This window comes from Camelus ferus, chromosome 17 (assembly GCF_009834535.1).
Source record: "Camelus ferus isolate YT-003-E chromosome 17, BCGSAC_Cfer_1.0, whole genome shotgun sequence".
Classification (NCBI taxonomy): Eukaryota; Metazoa; Chordata; class Mammalia; order Artiodactyla; family Camelidae; genus Camelus; species Camelus ferus.
The window spans coordinates 22273932-22292623 of NC_045712.1; the positions used below are offsets into that span (position 1 = coordinate 22273932).

At 46.9% G+C, this 18692-nt stretch overlaps 1 protein-coding gene and 1 non-coding gene across 2 annotated transcripts in view; one reads left to right on the forward strand and one right to left on the reverse strand.

Moving 5' to 3' along the window:
* CACNA2D3 (calcium voltage-gated channel auxiliary subunit alpha2delta 3) overlaps window positions 1-17125 on the reverse strand; it is a 776419-nt gene extending 759294 nt beyond the window's left edge. The window contains exons 1-2 of the mRNA XM_032458250.1: window positions 17004-17125; window positions 16247-16328 (exon numbers count right to left, since the gene is read on the reverse strand). Coding sequence (XP_032314141.1) covers window positions 16247-16328; window positions 17004-17125 — 204 coding nt within the window. The remainder of the gene's footprint in view (window positions 1-16246; window positions 16329-17003) is intronic.
* On the forward strand, window positions 966-1037 carry TRNAD-AUC. The gene has a single exon. It is a non-coding gene; the product is annotated as a tRNA-Asp (tRNA).
* Window positions 17126-18692: the final 1567 nt, after the last annotated feature.

An 18692-nucleotide genomic window follows, 5' to 3' on the forward strand; every position in this document is an offset into this window, starting at 1 on the left:
TATTGCTCATAGCCAGCCTTCTAAAATGCATAAAGTTGAATAGGTTAGAATAGAATAGAATAGAATAGAATAGAATAGAATAGAATAGAATAGAATAGAATAGAATAGAATAGAATAGAATAATAGAACAGCACAGCACAGAACAGAGCAGAACAGAACAGAACAGAACAGAATACAGTGGTACAGAGTCTTGTCAAATCAAATAGACCAGATTGCACTGCAGAGAATAAAGCTAAGTGGTTTCATAAAACTTGGGTTTCAAATGTGAAGTTGTGTGGAAAGGGTTGCATTGAATCATGTATTTCTCACTGTGGACCATGGTCAAAAAAGTCTGAAAGCCGCTGACTTAGAAAAAAATGTACTTTTGTGCCCAATGGGCCCCTGGGGGAGCAATTCTTGTACCAGGGAGATTAGGAGCAGACTTTACGGGAAGCAGATGGCATCTGTCATACTGACATTCACCAAACAATTTTCTGTTAAAGGGCTGGTAACCACAGGTCCCAGTAACCTAGTTGGTAAGAAGAAAAAACATCGGTGACAGGTCAACAAATTTCTCTCCATCTTACAAATCAGAGAATGGCCACTTCAACTATGCTCAGCGGTTTATAAATAAACTGCTTCAACCATCAGATATGCTCCTGGGCACTTTCTAACTTTAAAGATAAAATGCCTGACTTGTTCCAAAGTCTATATTGCATAGAAAATCTCTAGTCACATTATGCATGCTGAGCAAGGCTGTACTCGTGCCAGCTTTTGGTGGGTTCAGGGGCCAAGCAGCCACTGCCTCCACCCAGGATGGAACAGACTTCAGGCATACAGATACATAAGCAAACCACGGCAGGAAGATGTGCACATTTCCTCCCAGCAGGAAAGAGAAGGAACGATTGGATCTCTTTAGGGGAAGCCAGAAGCTTTCCACAGGTGGGATATAAATAGTGTTTATCAAAATATGGTCTCTGAGCAGGGAGGGTGTAGCTCAGTTGGAGAGTATGTGCCTATCATGCACAAGGTCCTGGGTTCAATCCCCAGTACCTCCATCAATCAATCAATAAATAAACTTAATCACCCCACCTAAAAAACCAACCAACAAACAAAAAAACATGGTCTCTGGACCACCAACATCAGAATTACCTAAGATGTTTGTTTGAATGCAGATTCCTGGGCCCTGGCCCAAGCTTTCTAAGTCCAAGTATCTTGGGATGAGTTACTGAAATCATGCACTTTAACCAGCTCCTCAGGTGATATTTCTGCATGTGAAGTCTGACATCCTCTAGGGTCAGGGCTCAGCAGCCAGACAAGGGCAACAGGACAGCAATGTAGATGGCTGGAATGGCCTGGGCCGAAGCACAGAGGCGTGACACAGCCTGAGTGTTTGCGGACTGAGCGGGGTGCTGTCAGTGAAGCATTCAGGACAAGGATGCAAAAGGTAGCCACAGCAGCAAAGGGATTTTGGCACCTAATACAGCTCTGCACACCAAACTGAATATTCGAGGAGTGTTTGTTGAAGCAGGAAGGAAGGGAGTGAAGGAAAGAAGGAAGAAAACATTTCCAACATTTGGTCAAAAGTTAATGTGTTCTTGTAAGGCTGTTAAGATAGCCAGAGATTTTCCCAGACCATGATATTCTCCCCCAAAAGAGGCATTTGGACATTTGAACCTCTATTGTGGAAAAGGAGTTGGTTGAGGCCTCGGGTTTCCAGATGGGTTCATTAGTACTGAATAAACACTTGACTAATTGTTCTGTCTCCTACTCACTTCACTAATGGATATTGTGTTAATAACGGGGATGTTCCCCGATGACGCACTGGGACAAAATATTTTGGCTGTTAAAAAAGACAGACATTGGGGGAACATTTTCTTTAGGTGAAATTCAGACTTAAATGTGATTTAATTGGAGGAAAGATTGCAAAGGCCCTTTTGCCTGGGAAGTAGAGAAGGTTTCCTGTGGAGTCTGGCAGAGGAGCTTTGAAAGGCCTGCAACAGGGAGTAGAGGGACATGGGGCTAGAGGCTGCCTCCTTTTGTTCTTCAAGCAGCCCGCTGTGAGACAGGGAGCCTTCCTCCCCTCTGTGGCCTCAATGCCCTGATCATTGCACAAGCCGGGGCCTGGGATGGGAAACGCCAGTCCTCCAGGCCTGGCCTGTTCCTGATTCACTGGGGCACGCTACCAGACCGGGAGCACCTACAGCTGGAGGGGCTGGTTCCCAAGATCTGCCCCAACTAGGACATCTTCTTGTTTCCTTCTAAGTGAGTAGTCAGGCTTGGCAGGATGCTAGAAGGGGGGCATCAGATTCTGGAGACTATGGGACTGCACAGCAAATTCTGAGTGTGATATAACACGGAGTGCTCCACAAAGCAAAAGTCATCCAAGAAGCTTCACGGTCTCCACAGAATAAAGTCCTAGGGAGGAGCCAGACATGAGACTCTCCAAAAACCTCAAATAATCTGTTGGATCCGATAATAAGGAAGAGGGGAGGGGGGCTGGAGCTAAAGAGCTTTTGGCAAAACTGACCCCCATTAAATCCATATAATTTAATTCCCACTTCCCAGCCAGCTGCTCCCCCTTATCTCAGAGGGACTGTGCTTGGTGCAGGATTTCATCATATCCATGGGCCAGGCTGAGAAAAGAGAGTGGACAATTGTACCTGCAGGACACAAATGCAAATTACCCAAACTTGCTTTATGGCCTCTCACAAGGTCTCCTCCTGTGTGGAGGTGCTGGACGCAGGGTGCAGCTGGGATGCAGCCCAGGAGTGGGTAGCGCTGCTTCGTGGATGCTGCAGGTGTATGCAGCAGTTGAAGATGCAGCTCCTGAGTGTCTGCAGTGCACAGACTCAGAAACCCAGTCCCAGGGATGTACAAAATAACTAAACAAATAAACAAATAAGTGTAAAATAAAAGGAAGCTGCACAGAGAAGGTGACATCATGCTCAGCAAATACCATGCAGCATCTTGATGACAGCAGGGCCTCTGAGAAGGCCAGGTAATGACCACATGTGAAGGTGAAAGGGGTAGAAATTAAAATTCACATTCACTGGGAATGTGGCGTTTGAGTGCTTCATGGAATTAGCTGCGGCAGCTTCCTAATTGCCTTTGCCGAGTTGCCGCCCCCAGGTTGATGGTGGCGGCTGCAGCGGCCCCATCAGTCTCGCTTGGTGCTCCTCGCACACCCGCCCCACCCGCCCGGCACTGCGGTGCTCCGGCCGCAGCTGCTCAACTTGGCGCTGGGAGGCGCCGGGACCCCTCTGCCTGGCTAGGAGGCTTCAGAGTGGGGAAACTGGGCAGTGTTTTCAGGGTGCTGATGGAGATGGGCTAGGATACTCTCCAGGGACAAGGAGAGGGTCACAAGCTGAGAGAAGTGAGGACCAGCTGGCTCAGATGTCTGGCAGTCCCTGCTGGCACATAGCTAGTTGTGGGCACAGGACCCGCCTGCAGGGCTTCACAGCTGGATTGCTGTAGCTGGGAGGCAGCCCTGACTTTTTGCAGCAAATACACCTGGTGCTAGGGGCTCATAAAATCCAGCATTGGAGCGTAGATGAGAAAAGGGATGTGAAGGACCTAGTTTTGACCTGTGCTCAACAGCGTTATTCCCATCACCAAAGTGTGAACATCAGGAAAAGGCTCCTTTGTTTATCTGTACATTCATGCATTCCACAAACAGCCTTTGAAGCCCACCCCAAAGGTAGCTCTATGCTAAGTGCCAGAGGAGGACCCTCTCCCATCAGAAAGTGCGAGCCTTCCCTTCAGGAATTTCTGGTCTAGCTCACCTGCCTCCCTCTCCACACCCCTAACCCCCACCAAAAGAGATAAGGGTCCTCAGGATATCACACTTCCCCAGAACTGCCAGGGGCATGGACAGATCTGCCAGGCTCATTTCATGCAAAATAAAATTGACCCTGTGGGTCCAAGGACTGCAGCCTTCAAGCTAGCTGTCAATCATGCAGAAAAACATAACTGTGGCTTCTGCGAAAAATAAAAGAAAAATAACCACCAACAAACATCCAGGAAAGATAGACAAAGAGTGGGGATGACAAAAATCAAGGAGCTAAAATTTACTGGGCACAGACATCCGGTTCTGTGCTAAGACTGATGCCACACAACCACATAGCTAAACCTCACCATCACCCCCATTTTACAGATAAGGAAACTGAGGCCCAGAAGTGAAGCTAACAAGAGCCAAGCTAGATCTCAAAGCCAGATCTGTCTTCTACCAAGGTCCCAGAGCCCAAGTTGGCTCTTTCACACCATCATCCATTACCCTCATGGGGAATACACAAAGGGAAATATAACCAAAATCAATGAGATTCTCAGAAAGGCTTCAAAAAGAGTCAGATCTAATGAGGGGAGAGGTGGGTGCCCCCTCAAAGGAAATCAAAAGACAAGCAACATCATTTTATTATAATAAAAGGAAAATCTATAGAAACAGAGAGGGTGCACTGGCCCCTCCCCTCATTCCAGCTCTTGTTCCTTTTTAATTCTGTATTATGGAAACAAATGACAATGTACTAAAAAGACTGAAAGCTCCATTGGGGAAAAGACTAAGGACAGGAAAGAAGTTTCCACCAGCCAGCCTGATAAGCCAATAGCAGGCTAAGACCAAAGCATGGAGAACTTGCTGGTCCAGATGCCTCTCCTCGACCCTACCCCAGACCAGGCAGCTGAACAGGCTTCACAAGACCCAGGACCCCAACCTGTCTTTGCCACTTGGAACTGGGTAGCCTTGGGCCAAGTTACATTCTCTGTCTTGGTTTCTGCATCTCTAAAATAGAGATGATAAGAGAACCAACCTCAGGAGTGTTTGTGAGGAAATAAATGAAATAATGCAAATAAGCACATGGCACACCATACAAATAAAGTACCTGCATCATTATTATGATTACTTCCTAAAAAGACCTTGTGGGGCTCAATGGCGGGCAGCTCTAGTGAAAGCCTCCATGTGGCCTGATATTAACTGTCCCCCAAGTGGAAAAACTACTATCTTCAGCAGCCATCATGCCCTGATATGTGGGCGCAGCTACTGGGGAATAATAACAACAACAACAACAGCCCATCTTTTCTATACACTTCTCATGAGCCCTTATTGCTAAGCATCCTGTGTGCATATTCTCATTTGTACCTCTCAAATTCATCCTAGAAGTTAGTGCCATCGTGCCCATTTGACAGGTAAGAACACTGAGGTTCAGCACCTGACTTGTCAGAGTCAAATGACTAGTCAGCAGCAGCACTGGATTCTACCCTTGATAGGCCTGAGATCCAGACTCTCCCTTCTACACAGTTCTGCCTTTCCAAGTCCAACTGCCTCTCTTAAAAGTAATTTTTTTAAAAAATCAATAATCCTTAAATTTCTTTCTAAGTCTACATATTTTTCACATCACTCACAGGGCATTTGTACATTTGTTTCATGCAAAAAAAAACTTAAAATCTTGCTGTTTAAGTAGGAAATCCAGAAACAGCTCCATAATTCTGAAATTCCTGTTCTGGGAAATGTGTATTGTTGGCTTTTTTCAAAAGATTAGTGAGCTGTGAGCCATTCCCTGAGAGGATTACATCTTATTTCAGGGTGACCAGATGATTCCTGATGTTCTGAAATACTGGAACTTGGCTACAGACCCTGGGATTTTAAAGTACTTACTAGTTTTTAACAAAGGGAAACACACCATGTATATCAACACACACACCTTTTACTGGTTGCCTAACAGTGATTCCCTCAAGGTGTGCCCTCTTTTCTAATGTGCAAAAGCACAGCATCTGACTGGGGCCCAGGCCAAAATGCAAGAAGAAAGAACATTCAAACTTGAGTTTTACTATCCCAGAAGCCGAATGACCATCATTTTTGTCAGTAGGGCAAAAACCTATGCTCGTTGAGCTATTTGTACATAATGTGACATATTGTGCTAATAGAAATTTCAGTGATAATGGAAACTGGTGGGAGGCTAGGAGTAAAAACACATGTTATGACTCGTGGCCAAAGACTGCCTACCTCCAATGGATTTACTGCCTCCCACACCAATTGTTCTTTTTATCCTATTTTTCTGCTTCTGCCTCAACAAAGCACAATAGAAAAGGCATTTCGGATGGCGCAGGCACAAAGAGTCAAGTGCCTGCCTGGTGTTTCTCTCACCTTGCTTTGCAAATTACAATCCAATGTTACACCAAGAACAAAAGTGAATCCCTCAGCTGCCCACCTGTACTGTACAAGGGACAGGATATGGAGAATCTGAGAAAGAAAGCAAAAAAAATTTAAATCCACCTCCGTGGGAACATAATAAATGCTTCTGTTTGCCACTGTGCCCCTGTCACATTAAATGTGTATGACGTATGTTGCCTTAACCTTATGAACTCATCATGGGATCAAAGTTACTAAAATTCTAGGAGTCTCTGTTGCTCTTCAGTAATAATGAAGCAGACACTATAAATGAGACAGCAGCCACAGAACTAAGGCTTCCCATGTGCCACATATTGCTCTAAATGACTTCATATGTGTTCTATCATTTAGCCTTCCCCAAAGCCCTATGACACAGGTGATTTTATTATTAGTTTTGTTCTGTCCATGAGCAAACCAAGGCTCAGGGAGGTAAAATTAGTGACTGGCAGAGTGGAAGGCAACTCCAAAGCCCATGCCCTTTTTAAAAATCTCTTTTCAGCTGTGCATGGCTCACTGTTATAGAAATCTAGATCCTTCTAAAACCTGACAGGTTCTTTCCTGGGAGCCAAGAGATATCCAGAAGGAAATTCAGGGTCAAGTTTATAGCATGGGAGGGTCTAGACTTGGGGGCATTCCAAGGGCCAATTATACGTTTTATTCCTTGTTAATGCAAACACCAGTCTCAGGAAAATGCCTCAAATCATCAAGTGTAAGAGGCACGCACTCACTCACCATACTTAGGGACCTGAGCAGACACATGAAGTGTAGTCTTGATTTTTGGAGGAAAACGTGAGTGGAAACGCTCCCTGCCTTTTGCACAATAGCTGAGGCCTCGTGTCTTAGCTTACACCACATCCTTCTCAGGAAAATACTCTCTTCCTTGGCAGCCCTGCCTTCCAGGCTAAGCAGAGGCATAAGGTGCCCAACATCACCACCTCTCCCCTGCCAGCCAGGACCACTCCAGTCAACCTGCCCAGTCTCCCTTAGGAACTGTTCCCGGCCCACCTCAGCACCAGCCCACACGGAGCAGAGGAAGTCCTTTCCAGCCTTGCGGGGGCAAGATGTCCAGAAAGTCGGTCTTCACTGCCAAAAAAGCACATGTCCCAAAACCCCACCTGAGGACACCATGTCTGGGGGACAGAAACCAGAGAGGGTGCTGGCATCCCACCCACCAGGACCCTTCTCATTCTGCTGATGTCCTGAAAACCAGAATGAAGCTTGTGCTCAGATAGAATCAGCCCACATGCTGCAAAGAAAAGTCAAAGGCTTGAGGGTCAAAACACACTCCAGCCTGAGTCCAGCCCCACCACGTGGCAAGTGCTCCACCTCCCTGAGCTGCAAGCCCCACCTCTGAGAGGTAGGTAAAATAGGCCAACCACCTCCAAGTGAAACAAAGGACCACATCAGATGCCTTACATTATCTACTTTAATACGAAGAATGCTTGGCTCATTAAACACTCCTTCAAAAAAGCCCATTTCTTTCCTCTCCAGTCCCAGTGAACAATCTGTTCACCTGAGCTGGTTATGACGTTGGTGGATTTCAAGAAGCCACCAGTGAAGCCAGACTTTGTAGTTTTGTAACATTCCCAGGCACAAACGATTCTTGGGCAATTTTCTAAACTATTTGGTCCAAGCGAAACCACCAAAGCTTTTGCACATTTACTTTCGTCACTGACATCTGACTTTCACTGCTGACTATAATGGCTTTATGCATAAACAATCGTTAAAAGTTATGCAACCACAATAGCATCCCTTCCCCCACGATTTCAAAGTGTTGGTGCCTACGTTTACACAAAGAGGGATGGCACATGTCACTCATTCAACATCTTTAAGGAGAGCATAGAGGACTGCAGATGCTCAAAGGCCAAAACACAACAACAGAAGATGCCAAGGAAGCTCTGGAGAGGAGGCGGGCAGGGCCAGTTGGAAGAGGAACAAAGCTGCCCTTCAGAGCCTCCTGTGATTGGGTGGTTGATGGCAGTCCCCACGCGCTGCTGCACCTCCCTGCCCCCTGACTAGAGGAAAGACCACACTGCCCGGTGAGGTGACTCGTCCCCGAGCTGGTCATCAGTACCATTCCCCCAGGAAGCTGTTAGGAGAAGTCTAGAGTCCTCCGAGAGCCTAGCAGGAAGAATTCTCATGGAGGAAATGCCCAGAATACTGTCCAAGAGAACACTGGGATTAATGAGTGTCTGCGGCTGGCTTCTGGACGTGCTCCCACAGCACGGAAATCAAATCGCTGGGCACACTGTCTCTCCTGTGGCTTCAGTCCTCACTCTGAGCAGTCAGGGAGGCTTGGTCCCTCCTCAGCCTGACCCACAGCCTGCATAGCAGGGCGAGCCAGGGAGAGGGTAACAGGAAGACCCTCAAGAGGCTCTTCAAGCCTCCATTCCTCCTGTGGGCAACACCCCGACTCTTAGGGGGAGGGGAGCTTACCTCAAGAAGAAGAGTGAAGGTCTGGGCAGAGGCTGGGTCCACAGCGGCCTCCTCCTGTTCCAAAGTACCTGGTTCCCCAGGCTCCTCCCGGTCAGGTGCCAGGTGGGACCACCTTCCTGCATGCCAGCACCCAGCACTCATGCACCCGTTCACACGCTTGCTCATTTATGTCTATGGACCCAGGCCCCACAGACGCTCAGTGAAGGTTATCTAAAGAGCTTGTATTCGTCTGAGGCCAGTAATAATAACAGGAAGCTTCTACATGCCAGGCACTAAGTGCTTCATGTATTTTATTTCATTTCATCCTCACCACAGCCTTTGAGGTAGAAGATACTGATCTTCTTTCACACTGGAGGATGCAGGTTCAGAAGTGTCACACTTGCAAGGTGACCCAGCTAGGAAATGGCAGAGCTGGGACTCAACGCCAAGTCCATCTGACTCCAAACTTTCTCCTCTCAGCTGTTTTCCCAGTCTTTAATTGTTTCAGAAGTAATTTCCCAGATGTTGTCTCATTTAATCCTCCCAAACACCCATGAGGTAGAGAAACTCAGGTATTATTCACAGTGTTTTCAAACAGGAACTGAGATGGAAAAGGTCACACAAAGACAAGCAGATATAATCACACTGTGGCCAGGCAAGCAGACTCTGGAAGACCAGCTTGGTCACCTGGAGGAGGCTGCTTCTAAAAGCCTCAACTTCTAAATCTGAAAAGTGGGGTGAATGGTAGTCCCTGACTCATTAGGTTGTTGAGAGAATTTAGTAGGAAGACTTATGTGAAATACTTACTGTGTACCAGGAACGCAGAAACGACAGAGGGAATAAATGCTACCTGGTTTTACTATTATATTAGACCATTTGCCCAAAGCCTCTCAGGAAATGCCTACAGAAAAGATAAGGAGACAAACACCACAGCTCCTAAGCCAGTGACCTTTCCTTCAACAACACTGAATCTCCCAAGATGTGTCTCTGAAAATGCTCCAAGCTTTGTACCTATTATGATGATGAACAAAGATGGGGAAAGGACACCTCCATGACTGACTGTGGCCAGAACATTAAAACAGAATGAGAAGATGGGCTACCCAGGAGGGAAAAGAGAGAGCCCAAACAAGCAAGGTCTGTCCTGCAGGGGACTTTGCCCAGCCCAAAAGGCCCCGTGCCTGCTGTGATGCTCTGTGGTCATCATCTTGACGTTCTTCATAATTTTTTCACAAAGGGTCCCATATTTTCCTTTTGCACTGAGCCCCACAAATTATGTAGCTGGTCCAGGTCTCAGCAGATCCTCTGCTGCAGCTGCTGCAAAAAATCTCACAGGCGGGACAAACCCGAGCCTGGCACACTGGGTAACTCATTTCTGTCCTAGCACCCTGGTTTGTTCCCTCAACCCCCTCTCACTAGCAGTCCAAGAGGACAAGAACAGTCCTCCCCATCAGCCGGCAGCATCTGGCACACTCTGTGAACAGCATCCGTTTCTCCTGGCATATGCACGTATGCACAAACTTAACAAATATAATGGTAATGACATGTGCAAGCCCCAAATATCGACAGGCAGTTGCTTCACCTAAAGTGGATAACCAGAGATCTGGTCTGCGAACCCATAACCATTTGCAGGCCTGCCCAACTTGCCAGTCCAGATCATTTACATGGATAACAGCTCTTTTAACCTTGGGAGGGTACTGTTTTCCAATATCGGGTGCCAAGATAAATACTTGGATGTGCACAAAGTGAGGAAATAGTCATCTATTTCTTGTCAAGAGATAATGCTCTCCTTTTCAATATGGCCTTGAAATGTCCATTCATAATTTGGCTATTGAGTTGTTTATTTCTGTAATCTTGATTTGGGGTAACCAGTAAGCTCTGCAACATATAACCATAATACACCTTATAAATGTGATGTTTTATTTAAACAGCCTTGGAATGAGCACCCAATGAGTGTTGTTTCAAAGTAAATGGAAATTAAAACGTTTACCATTTATTGAAGACATGCTGGACCCTTTTCAAAGCTGTAGTTGTAAAATAACTTTCTTCTGAAAAGCAGACATGCTGACTACACACGTAGAAATCCCCTAAACACATCAGCTGTGCAGATGCCTCATCTGCCGAGAGTCGTCATGATCAGGCTGGACTGTGTCAGAGAGGGGTCTTCGAGCCTGCTTTACATTTAAGAAGCAACCACCTCAGTCTGCTGGTCACTTAATACTCAGAAATCAAACTTCCTCCTCCTTTTCCTGTATCATTTTCTTCTCTTGAAGGAGAAGCTCACTTTTGTTTCATGGACCAAAGAGGGCTGATGAAGATTCTATCGATATAGCCAAGGGCCTGACATGAGGAACTTTTCCTCTTGTTCCATGATACACAAAAGCATCACTGCAGTCACTGGAGATGAAGTATAGGCCATTATGCCTCTTGTATAAAAATTACATTAAAAGGGGTAGGGGCAATCTTATATACTAACTCATAGGCTGGCATTTACATCTATTTCCTTTTTTTCTCAGTCACAGCCATTGCAGGCCTCTAAGTCCAATCACAGTGTCTCAGGGAATATGCAATCTGCTAAACGTCTCTGTCTAGAACACCCTGTGGGTCTCAACTCAGGAAGCTGTTTCAATAAGCAGTATGACTGCAAAAGATGGGGGGACCCCCGAAATAAATGCCACTACCATCTGACAGAGAACGTTTACCTAGATAAAGAATAAAGCCCATTTGTTGGTATCTGTGATGACAGATCTGGATTAATGGCAGACCAGAAACAAAGGATCCTTGTGAAAATGTATGTCTCTTTAAGTAAGCTCAACACACCAAGTCATTTAATGTTCAGTGTACGTGGGAGCACTAAACACCTAGTGAGGATCGATCAAAGACTAAAATCCCAAACTTTATTTCCATGAATATGTGCTCCAAACTGCAGGACAATGAGACATCTGGCAGGACCACAGGTGATCAGGGTAATGGTTTCACCTTTCTTTTACTTCTGTTCATCCTGATACACGGCCATGTCTTCATCACAACTAGAAACATTATTTGTGCTTGCCCATGTCCGACAGATTTTATTATTACTAGGTGATTTGGTTCTCACATGTTTGCCTAAAAGCACACTGCTATTAGAATAAATAAGATAAAATAAAATAAAACCAGTCTGAGATCACCAGGGTAAGTGATCAAAATTAATAACCACATTGGAATTAAAAATCTGAGTTTGCCGCAGACAAACCATGCCTATGTTTTCATCTCCCTTAATTTTGACTAGCACTTGTAAGTCGGAGCAATGCAGGCTGCAGCAGTTCCTAATGAGAGAAAAAGCAAAGCAGAAATGTATCTGTCAGAAAAGAAACTCTCAGAAAAAGAAAAAAAAGGAAAGAAAAAGAAATGGACAGAAGAGGCTCAGACCAAAACTTAGCAAAGCCAGACAAAAAGAACTTGATCTGGTCAGCAAGTGACCATGTATGAGTGTACAAATGCAATTAGACGTATGTGCAGGGATGACACACAAACTGAATTCTAACTGGTTTAGCCTGCTCTGCTGATGTCCTGGTGATTGGGCTAACGAGACCAATAAACTGCCCTGAAAGATTGAAAACTGTCATTTCCAATATTTCAAGACTTTGAAAAATCATCTGCTAGGGAAGAGTCCAGTAATTGAAGCGGTTCCGTGAATTAAAACATAGGCAGCATAGGTTGAATGCATTAATCTCTCAGATGACAAATAACTAAGTTTATTCAACAAAACTGTTCAGTCAAGTAGCGCCTCCCCTATAAAGCAATCTGTAGTGTCAGGCTTCCTACAGGCAACACAACACTGCTACCCAATTCCTGATAAGTGAATGCTCCTATTCAATTATTTAAAAGTCCGTCGATTTCCACATTGATGAAAAGTCGTAATTATCAAAATGGCTTAAAGAACCAACCTTTTACTTTGCTGACTCCGTCCTGTGGAAAGAGACATCACATTCATGTAGTAAACCCACCCTCTCAATAAATAGTTGATAACACAAAATCCTGGTTATGCATTCTACGGAGTGCATGTTTGATAAGTGCTACATGAGGCATCCAAGGTAAATGTCAATTCTTTTCTAGCATTAATGGCAGAAACAAACAGTACCTGTATTTCCACTGTGTATTTATCATCATGATTCTGGAAAATGTGATTGGAACCCTTCATTCCCATGAACATGCTTTCTTTGAATGCAGAACTAAATAGAGTGACAAATCTGGCTCTTACCAAATTCTCCCTAAGGAGGATGAAATGAGAATCACACTGGTTTAATACCTTTAAATTGTGAATGTTAAAGGTGTGGAGCCCATGAGTTTAACAGCCTAGGTTACCAGATCTACTAGAATGCATCTCACTGAATCCCAAAATAGAGAGGTAATGAAACTATGCCTCCCCGAAAGAACCCACACAAAGCACATTCTTTGGGAAAAAATGAAGCAAGATAGAGACAGCTGAATACTGGCATGAATATGTCAAATAAGAAAGTTAATTAAAAGTTGAGGTGCATGGAAACCCTGCAGTACCTGCCAGCTAAGGAAGGTAGGACACAGGCACACAGCCGCTCACCAGCACTCCCCTTTCAGGGGCCCGCTATCCTATACCAACTATAAAACCTATCAATATCGACTCTGTCTGCAAGTCCCACATTCTTCCATTCTGTACTAGAAACACTAAACTTTGCTAAAATGTGAACTACAGTATTTTACAAAATCAAAAATATCCTCATTATAAGGAACTAATAGATTGCTATTTCTGTGCTCAGCAAAGATAAAAAGAAGAAAAAATAGGAAAAGTCTGGCAGTGGATACCAAATGAATTATCATAAGCTAAAGTAATGAAAGCCATGGTATTAAACAAAGAAACAACTGATAAAATATGCTCCTTTCTGAAGCCATGACAATGAGGTATATTGTTAAATAGCTGTATTTATGTTGATGAAGTCGGTGATAATACTGCTACCTGGAATTATATTACCTAATAAAAACCTGTTACCAAAAATGGCAGTTTTCCCAGTCTCCAAACACCTTAAAATAGATGACCAATTATTATTTAACTTATATTCACAATAACTATTTTGTAAAGTTTTTGCCTTAGTGCAAAAATTACTAAACTCCCATTCTAAAAATGAACATACTATATCAATTCAAAACATAAAGTGTCAATTAGGGAAACTACATAGAGTACAGAAAATTGTACAATGGTATACAATATACCTTACTTAACTGAAAATCAAGTTTAAATGCCCATGTCTTAAAAATATACTTAGTCTATTATGTAACATAGTGTTATCACCTTTGAGTCCCCTTACTACATACAGTGTTAATGCATTTCTCAATCAAGTTTTCTAACTCATTTTGAGAGTATCTTAATTGTGAAGGATGCAGTGACATGATGGGACGGTGCCTAGCGTTTTGATTCAGAGGAGTTATTCTTTGTGTAAATGACCAGAAACTTGAAAATAATCAAGAGAAAGGCAACGGTCTCCTTTCTTTTCCAAATGATGTTACACCTCCCCACACCCTGAGCACCTCGCATCTTTTCTCATTCATACCCTGAGCGCTCTAAATCAATGTTCTTTGATGATTTTAAAAATACAATCATATTTGGGGGCAATGGACCAAGACAGACAAGCGATACCTGCAAAAATGCTCCCCAACTTGTCTACCATGCCCTGTCTCATTATTCGTGGAAGTCCTCCCCTAGCAAGCCAAAGCCATGGATGTCTCAGGACTCCATGGCCAGGGACTGCAATCTAAACACAAGAGCAGATGTCCATCCTGGAACCTAATGCCCAGCAACACCTCACCTTCCCCTCGCATCAGATTACAAAACGCCAGGCAACAGGAAGAAACAACAAAGCCATAAACAGCTGGAAATAATTACCCAATTGTCAAGCTGCAAACATGGCAAAGCAAAGCAAGGCTTGTGAATTCAATATCAGAAAGGATGCTGATGAGAAGGTAAGAGAAGCATTTTAGCTTATTCCAATTTGCTGTTATAGAGTAGTCAATAATGTGGTTGATGGGGTTTTGTCCATTGTTTGTGTGTGTGTTAACTTCAGAGAAAAGGAAAAAATATATTTCATGTGCTCCCTACAAAATGTGAGATAGAAGATACGTAAGAACAACCAGAAAAACATTTACTGGCTCTGAAGGGATACTTTCAGAGGTGCTGCAACTAAACTACAACATGCAGATGAAAAATTTCAATAAAGTTATACAAAATGTTCTCTTCTTTAAAAGCATAAGGAAAATACACAGGCAATGCAATAGGCCAGAACTCTTCACATAAAACATCTGACACACAGGCAAAATGCCAAAGCAGGGTACAGACTGGTCCAGATTAAAAGAATACTAGCAAAAAGGCAACTCCTATAAACTAAGAGGTGGGTCACGGGTATGTAAATTATCATCTTCCATAAAGGCAAATCATAACTTCAAATTTTTATCAATTGCCTATAATTCAATGAACTCCGTCCCCAAATAACAGAATTGAGCAAACAACCTTTCCACAGTTTCAGAGAATATGGCTATTGGCAATTTTTAAACCAGACTAATCTCTGTCATTCCGTTGTGGGCTGATGCTTCATTATGATATATGGATTTTATGTGACAAACCGTTTCATATAATGTCCCCAAAAACACTACTCGCTAAAGCAGAATGCCATAAATAAAATACGTACTTGGTTACCAGGCAGCATGCATGACACATATGTTACATTGGCCCAAAAAGCACATTTTAAAATGCTTAAAAGTTAACTTAACAATTTAAGCTGTTTGTACCCATTTTCATAGAATTATCCTCTAAAGGCCAATTTTATTTCTATCTTTGAAACAATTCTTGGATTAATCCTGTTGATTTGTTAACTTAAAATTCTTTTAACCCCTCTAATCTCTCCTCCCCAGCCCATTTTTTTCCTGGAGGGGAGGGAAAGGACCATATATCTCACAATGTAATTTTAAGCATAATGCTTGCCTGTTTGAATTAAAATTGATGCAGCTTCTGATAAAAGCCTAATAATCAATTCTCTATTCTCATTACTGTCCAGAATTATATGGACGCAGACCAATTTCTTAAGTTTGTGGACTACTCTCATAGGTTATTACCCAGCAGTGCAGCTGAGTGGAAAGATAACCACATTCATTCTCCTTATCTGTAATGATGTAATGCATCCCAGCCCTGGGTCTAGATGATTGGGGAATAATGGGATTGTACAACTGCAGGGATGACAAACAATAGTGCAGCATCTTTCTCTGATACACTGAACCCCAGCCTCCAACGCAAGCAAGGTGAAAGCCATCATAACATAGGCACTGATTCTGCCCCTTGGATGAAGTTAGCATTTTTTGGCCAGAGGAGCATCTGCTCTCACACTGAAACAGCAATACCGACACTGAGAGGAGAGCCATGCAAAAACACTCAGTTTCCGAAGCCCCAGCCAGGACAGTGCCAATGAGTATCCTGCTTTTCTTTGTGTTTAGAATCAAGTGTCATCTAAAAATAACCGGCTGGTAGGGAGAAGTCACTGCACGGTAGGTACATTGTCAAGAAACCGGGGGACCAGAGACACCTCTTGATAACTGATGCTGCTCGGGGTTCACGTTTGTTTGGAAAACTAAATCTGCCTCCATTTTCTGTGCTGGAAAAATCATCGCTTCCTGCCACCACAGAAACCTTACCTTTTGCAGAAGCTGGGAGCCGGAGTACTTAGCGGCAATAGATTTTATCTCTCCACCAAAAGCAGAGGCCCAGAGCTTCACCCTACAGGGAAAAAGGGCACAAGAACAAATGTAACACCGTGTCACAGTCAACATGCACGCAAGATGCACACACGGGGCTGTGGCTGAAGGAGTAGGGCAATATAACACTGGAGGGAAAAAAAAGAAAGAAAGAAAGAAAGAAAGCGCTTCGGTAACAACTAACAGCACCAAACTGCAGAGCGCAGAGCGGGAGGGGGTCCGAGGGGGGTCACATAGTTCAGAATGCGCAAAGTCTCCCAGAATCTCCGGAAAGATCACTGAATTTTATTTTAATAATTACCTGAAAACTTGATCACCCAAACTGGGCAACACCTGGCAAAGACTAGTCGGAAGAATTCCTCCTCCCCCCTCCCCCAAAAGAAGTGAGATAGCAAGATAGCAAAGAGGTAGGTAAATAAACGGCCCATGGAAGTTGGATGCGGTAAACAGGATTCAAAGTTGGTGCTGTCACTGGAGGTGAGCCTCTCCAGGTCTCACTCTCCAGCCCGGGGAGGGGACCAGGGGATCCCACCCCAGACTCGCCACCCCACGCGGGTCCCGGCCGGCAGGTACGAGAGGCGAGGCGGACGCCCGCGGCAGGTTCTGCCCCGCCGCACCTGCAGGAGCCCAAACTTGGACACAGCGGGTCGTGGGCGGCCGGGTCCCCTCCCCGAGCGGCGCAGGACCCGGCACTTACACGGAGAGAGGGATCTGCTGCTCCGAGCGCACCACGTCCCCCAGAGCGGCGTAGAGAAGCGCGGCGGCCAGGAGTGCCGAGGCCCCCCGAGACGCGCGGCGCGGCCAGCCTGGCCCGGCCATGCTGGGCTCCCTCCGACGCGCCGGCGGCGGCGACAAGAGCGACCGCGAGAAGCTGCGCCGAGCGGGCGGTGGGCGAGAGCGCTAGGCTGCCTGCTCCGCGCCGCCCCGCCTGCCTCTCGCGCGCCCGGCGCACTTGGGAGCAGAAAAAGGAGCGGGGGTGGGGGGGCGGCGGATAGCGGGGTGGAGGAGGGAGGGGAGAGAGGTGGAGAGGGAGGCAGGCGGGGAGGGGGGAGGAGGCAGGGAGACGCGCCTCTCGCAGCGGCGGCCGCCCAGCCCCGCCTCGGCGGCCCCGGGAGTCCGGCGGGCCGTGGCGAGGGCGGGAGGCGCCGCGCGGGCGGGGACTCGCAAACTCCAGTGTCCTTGGCCGCGCCAGAGCGCGCCCTGCCCCGCCCGGCCCACTGCGGCCGCCGAGTTCTTTACAACTCCGCAGTCCGCCGCCTCGGGCGCCACTCTTGGACTGGCCCCGGGCCGACCCCCGAGACCCCCGCGCCCCGCGCCAGTTGAGGGTGAGGGTGCAGGCAGGAGTGCAGGGCTCGGCCGAGTCACCGGCGGAGGGTCGTTTACTGCGGAGCCCAGAGGTGGCGCGACCCCTCGCCCCACCGCGGTTTTCCGGAGGGCAGGGGTGCGGGGAAGAGGCCAAAGTCTAAGGAGGGGGCCAGGGCTTGCGGTGGCGGACAGGGTTGCGTGGGGCGGAGTGCGGTGGGGTTGGGACCGGGGCTTGGCGGTCTGGCGTGGGCACTGCTGCGCGGCCGCCCGCTGCGCCGCCGTCCGCGCCACGCGGGCGCACGAGCGCTGGGCTCCGGGCTTGGGCCACACTGGAGCCGCCCTGGCGTGCCCGAAACCCGCCGGCCTGCCGGGCAGCTGGCTCTCTGGCCAGCGAAGGCCCGGGGCCCGCGCGACCGCAGCGAGTGGCAGGGCCGAGAGGCGAAGCACTGCGGCTCCAAGTCCATCCTGACTGGCGGACTCCCTGGATTTCGGAAATAAGAGTCTTTTGAGGCCCGGGGTTCACCCGCTCCCCATTCCGACCTCCACCCTCGGGGCAGGAGGTGCGGTTCCGCGGTTCGCCAAAGCGGAGGCGAGGAGGAAGGAAGACGGGGAAGCCCTGGGCGCCCGGAGAACCAGGCTTCCCCGCAGCCTCTCCGCCGCCGCCCCCAGCCCGGACCCAGCTTTCCGAGTCCTGGCCCCCGCGAGAGGTCTGGGGTGTGACTGGGAACTTTCTGGGGCCCTTGCGCTGACTAGCTGTAAAGACCGACCCGAGGGAGGCTGAGTCATCCTTGACCGGGCGAGCGCAACTCGAGCCTCACGCTCCTGATGTCGCCGGGTCCCCCAGGGCGTCCGCCGCCTGGGTTCGCATGCTTGCATGACTCTCTCCTACAAGGGCTTTGGGTTCTTCCCCGTCACCCGCCTTCAGCCTCAGCTCCCTCAGCTTTCGGGGGAGAGAGCGAGGGTGGGCTCCAGCTTCCGCCTGGTGGTGTCGGGCGAAAATCCAGGCCGGCTCTCTTGCCCAGCCTCCCTGCAAAAAGTTACCCCAGTACACGTGGGGATGGATCTCACAGTTGACTAAGCG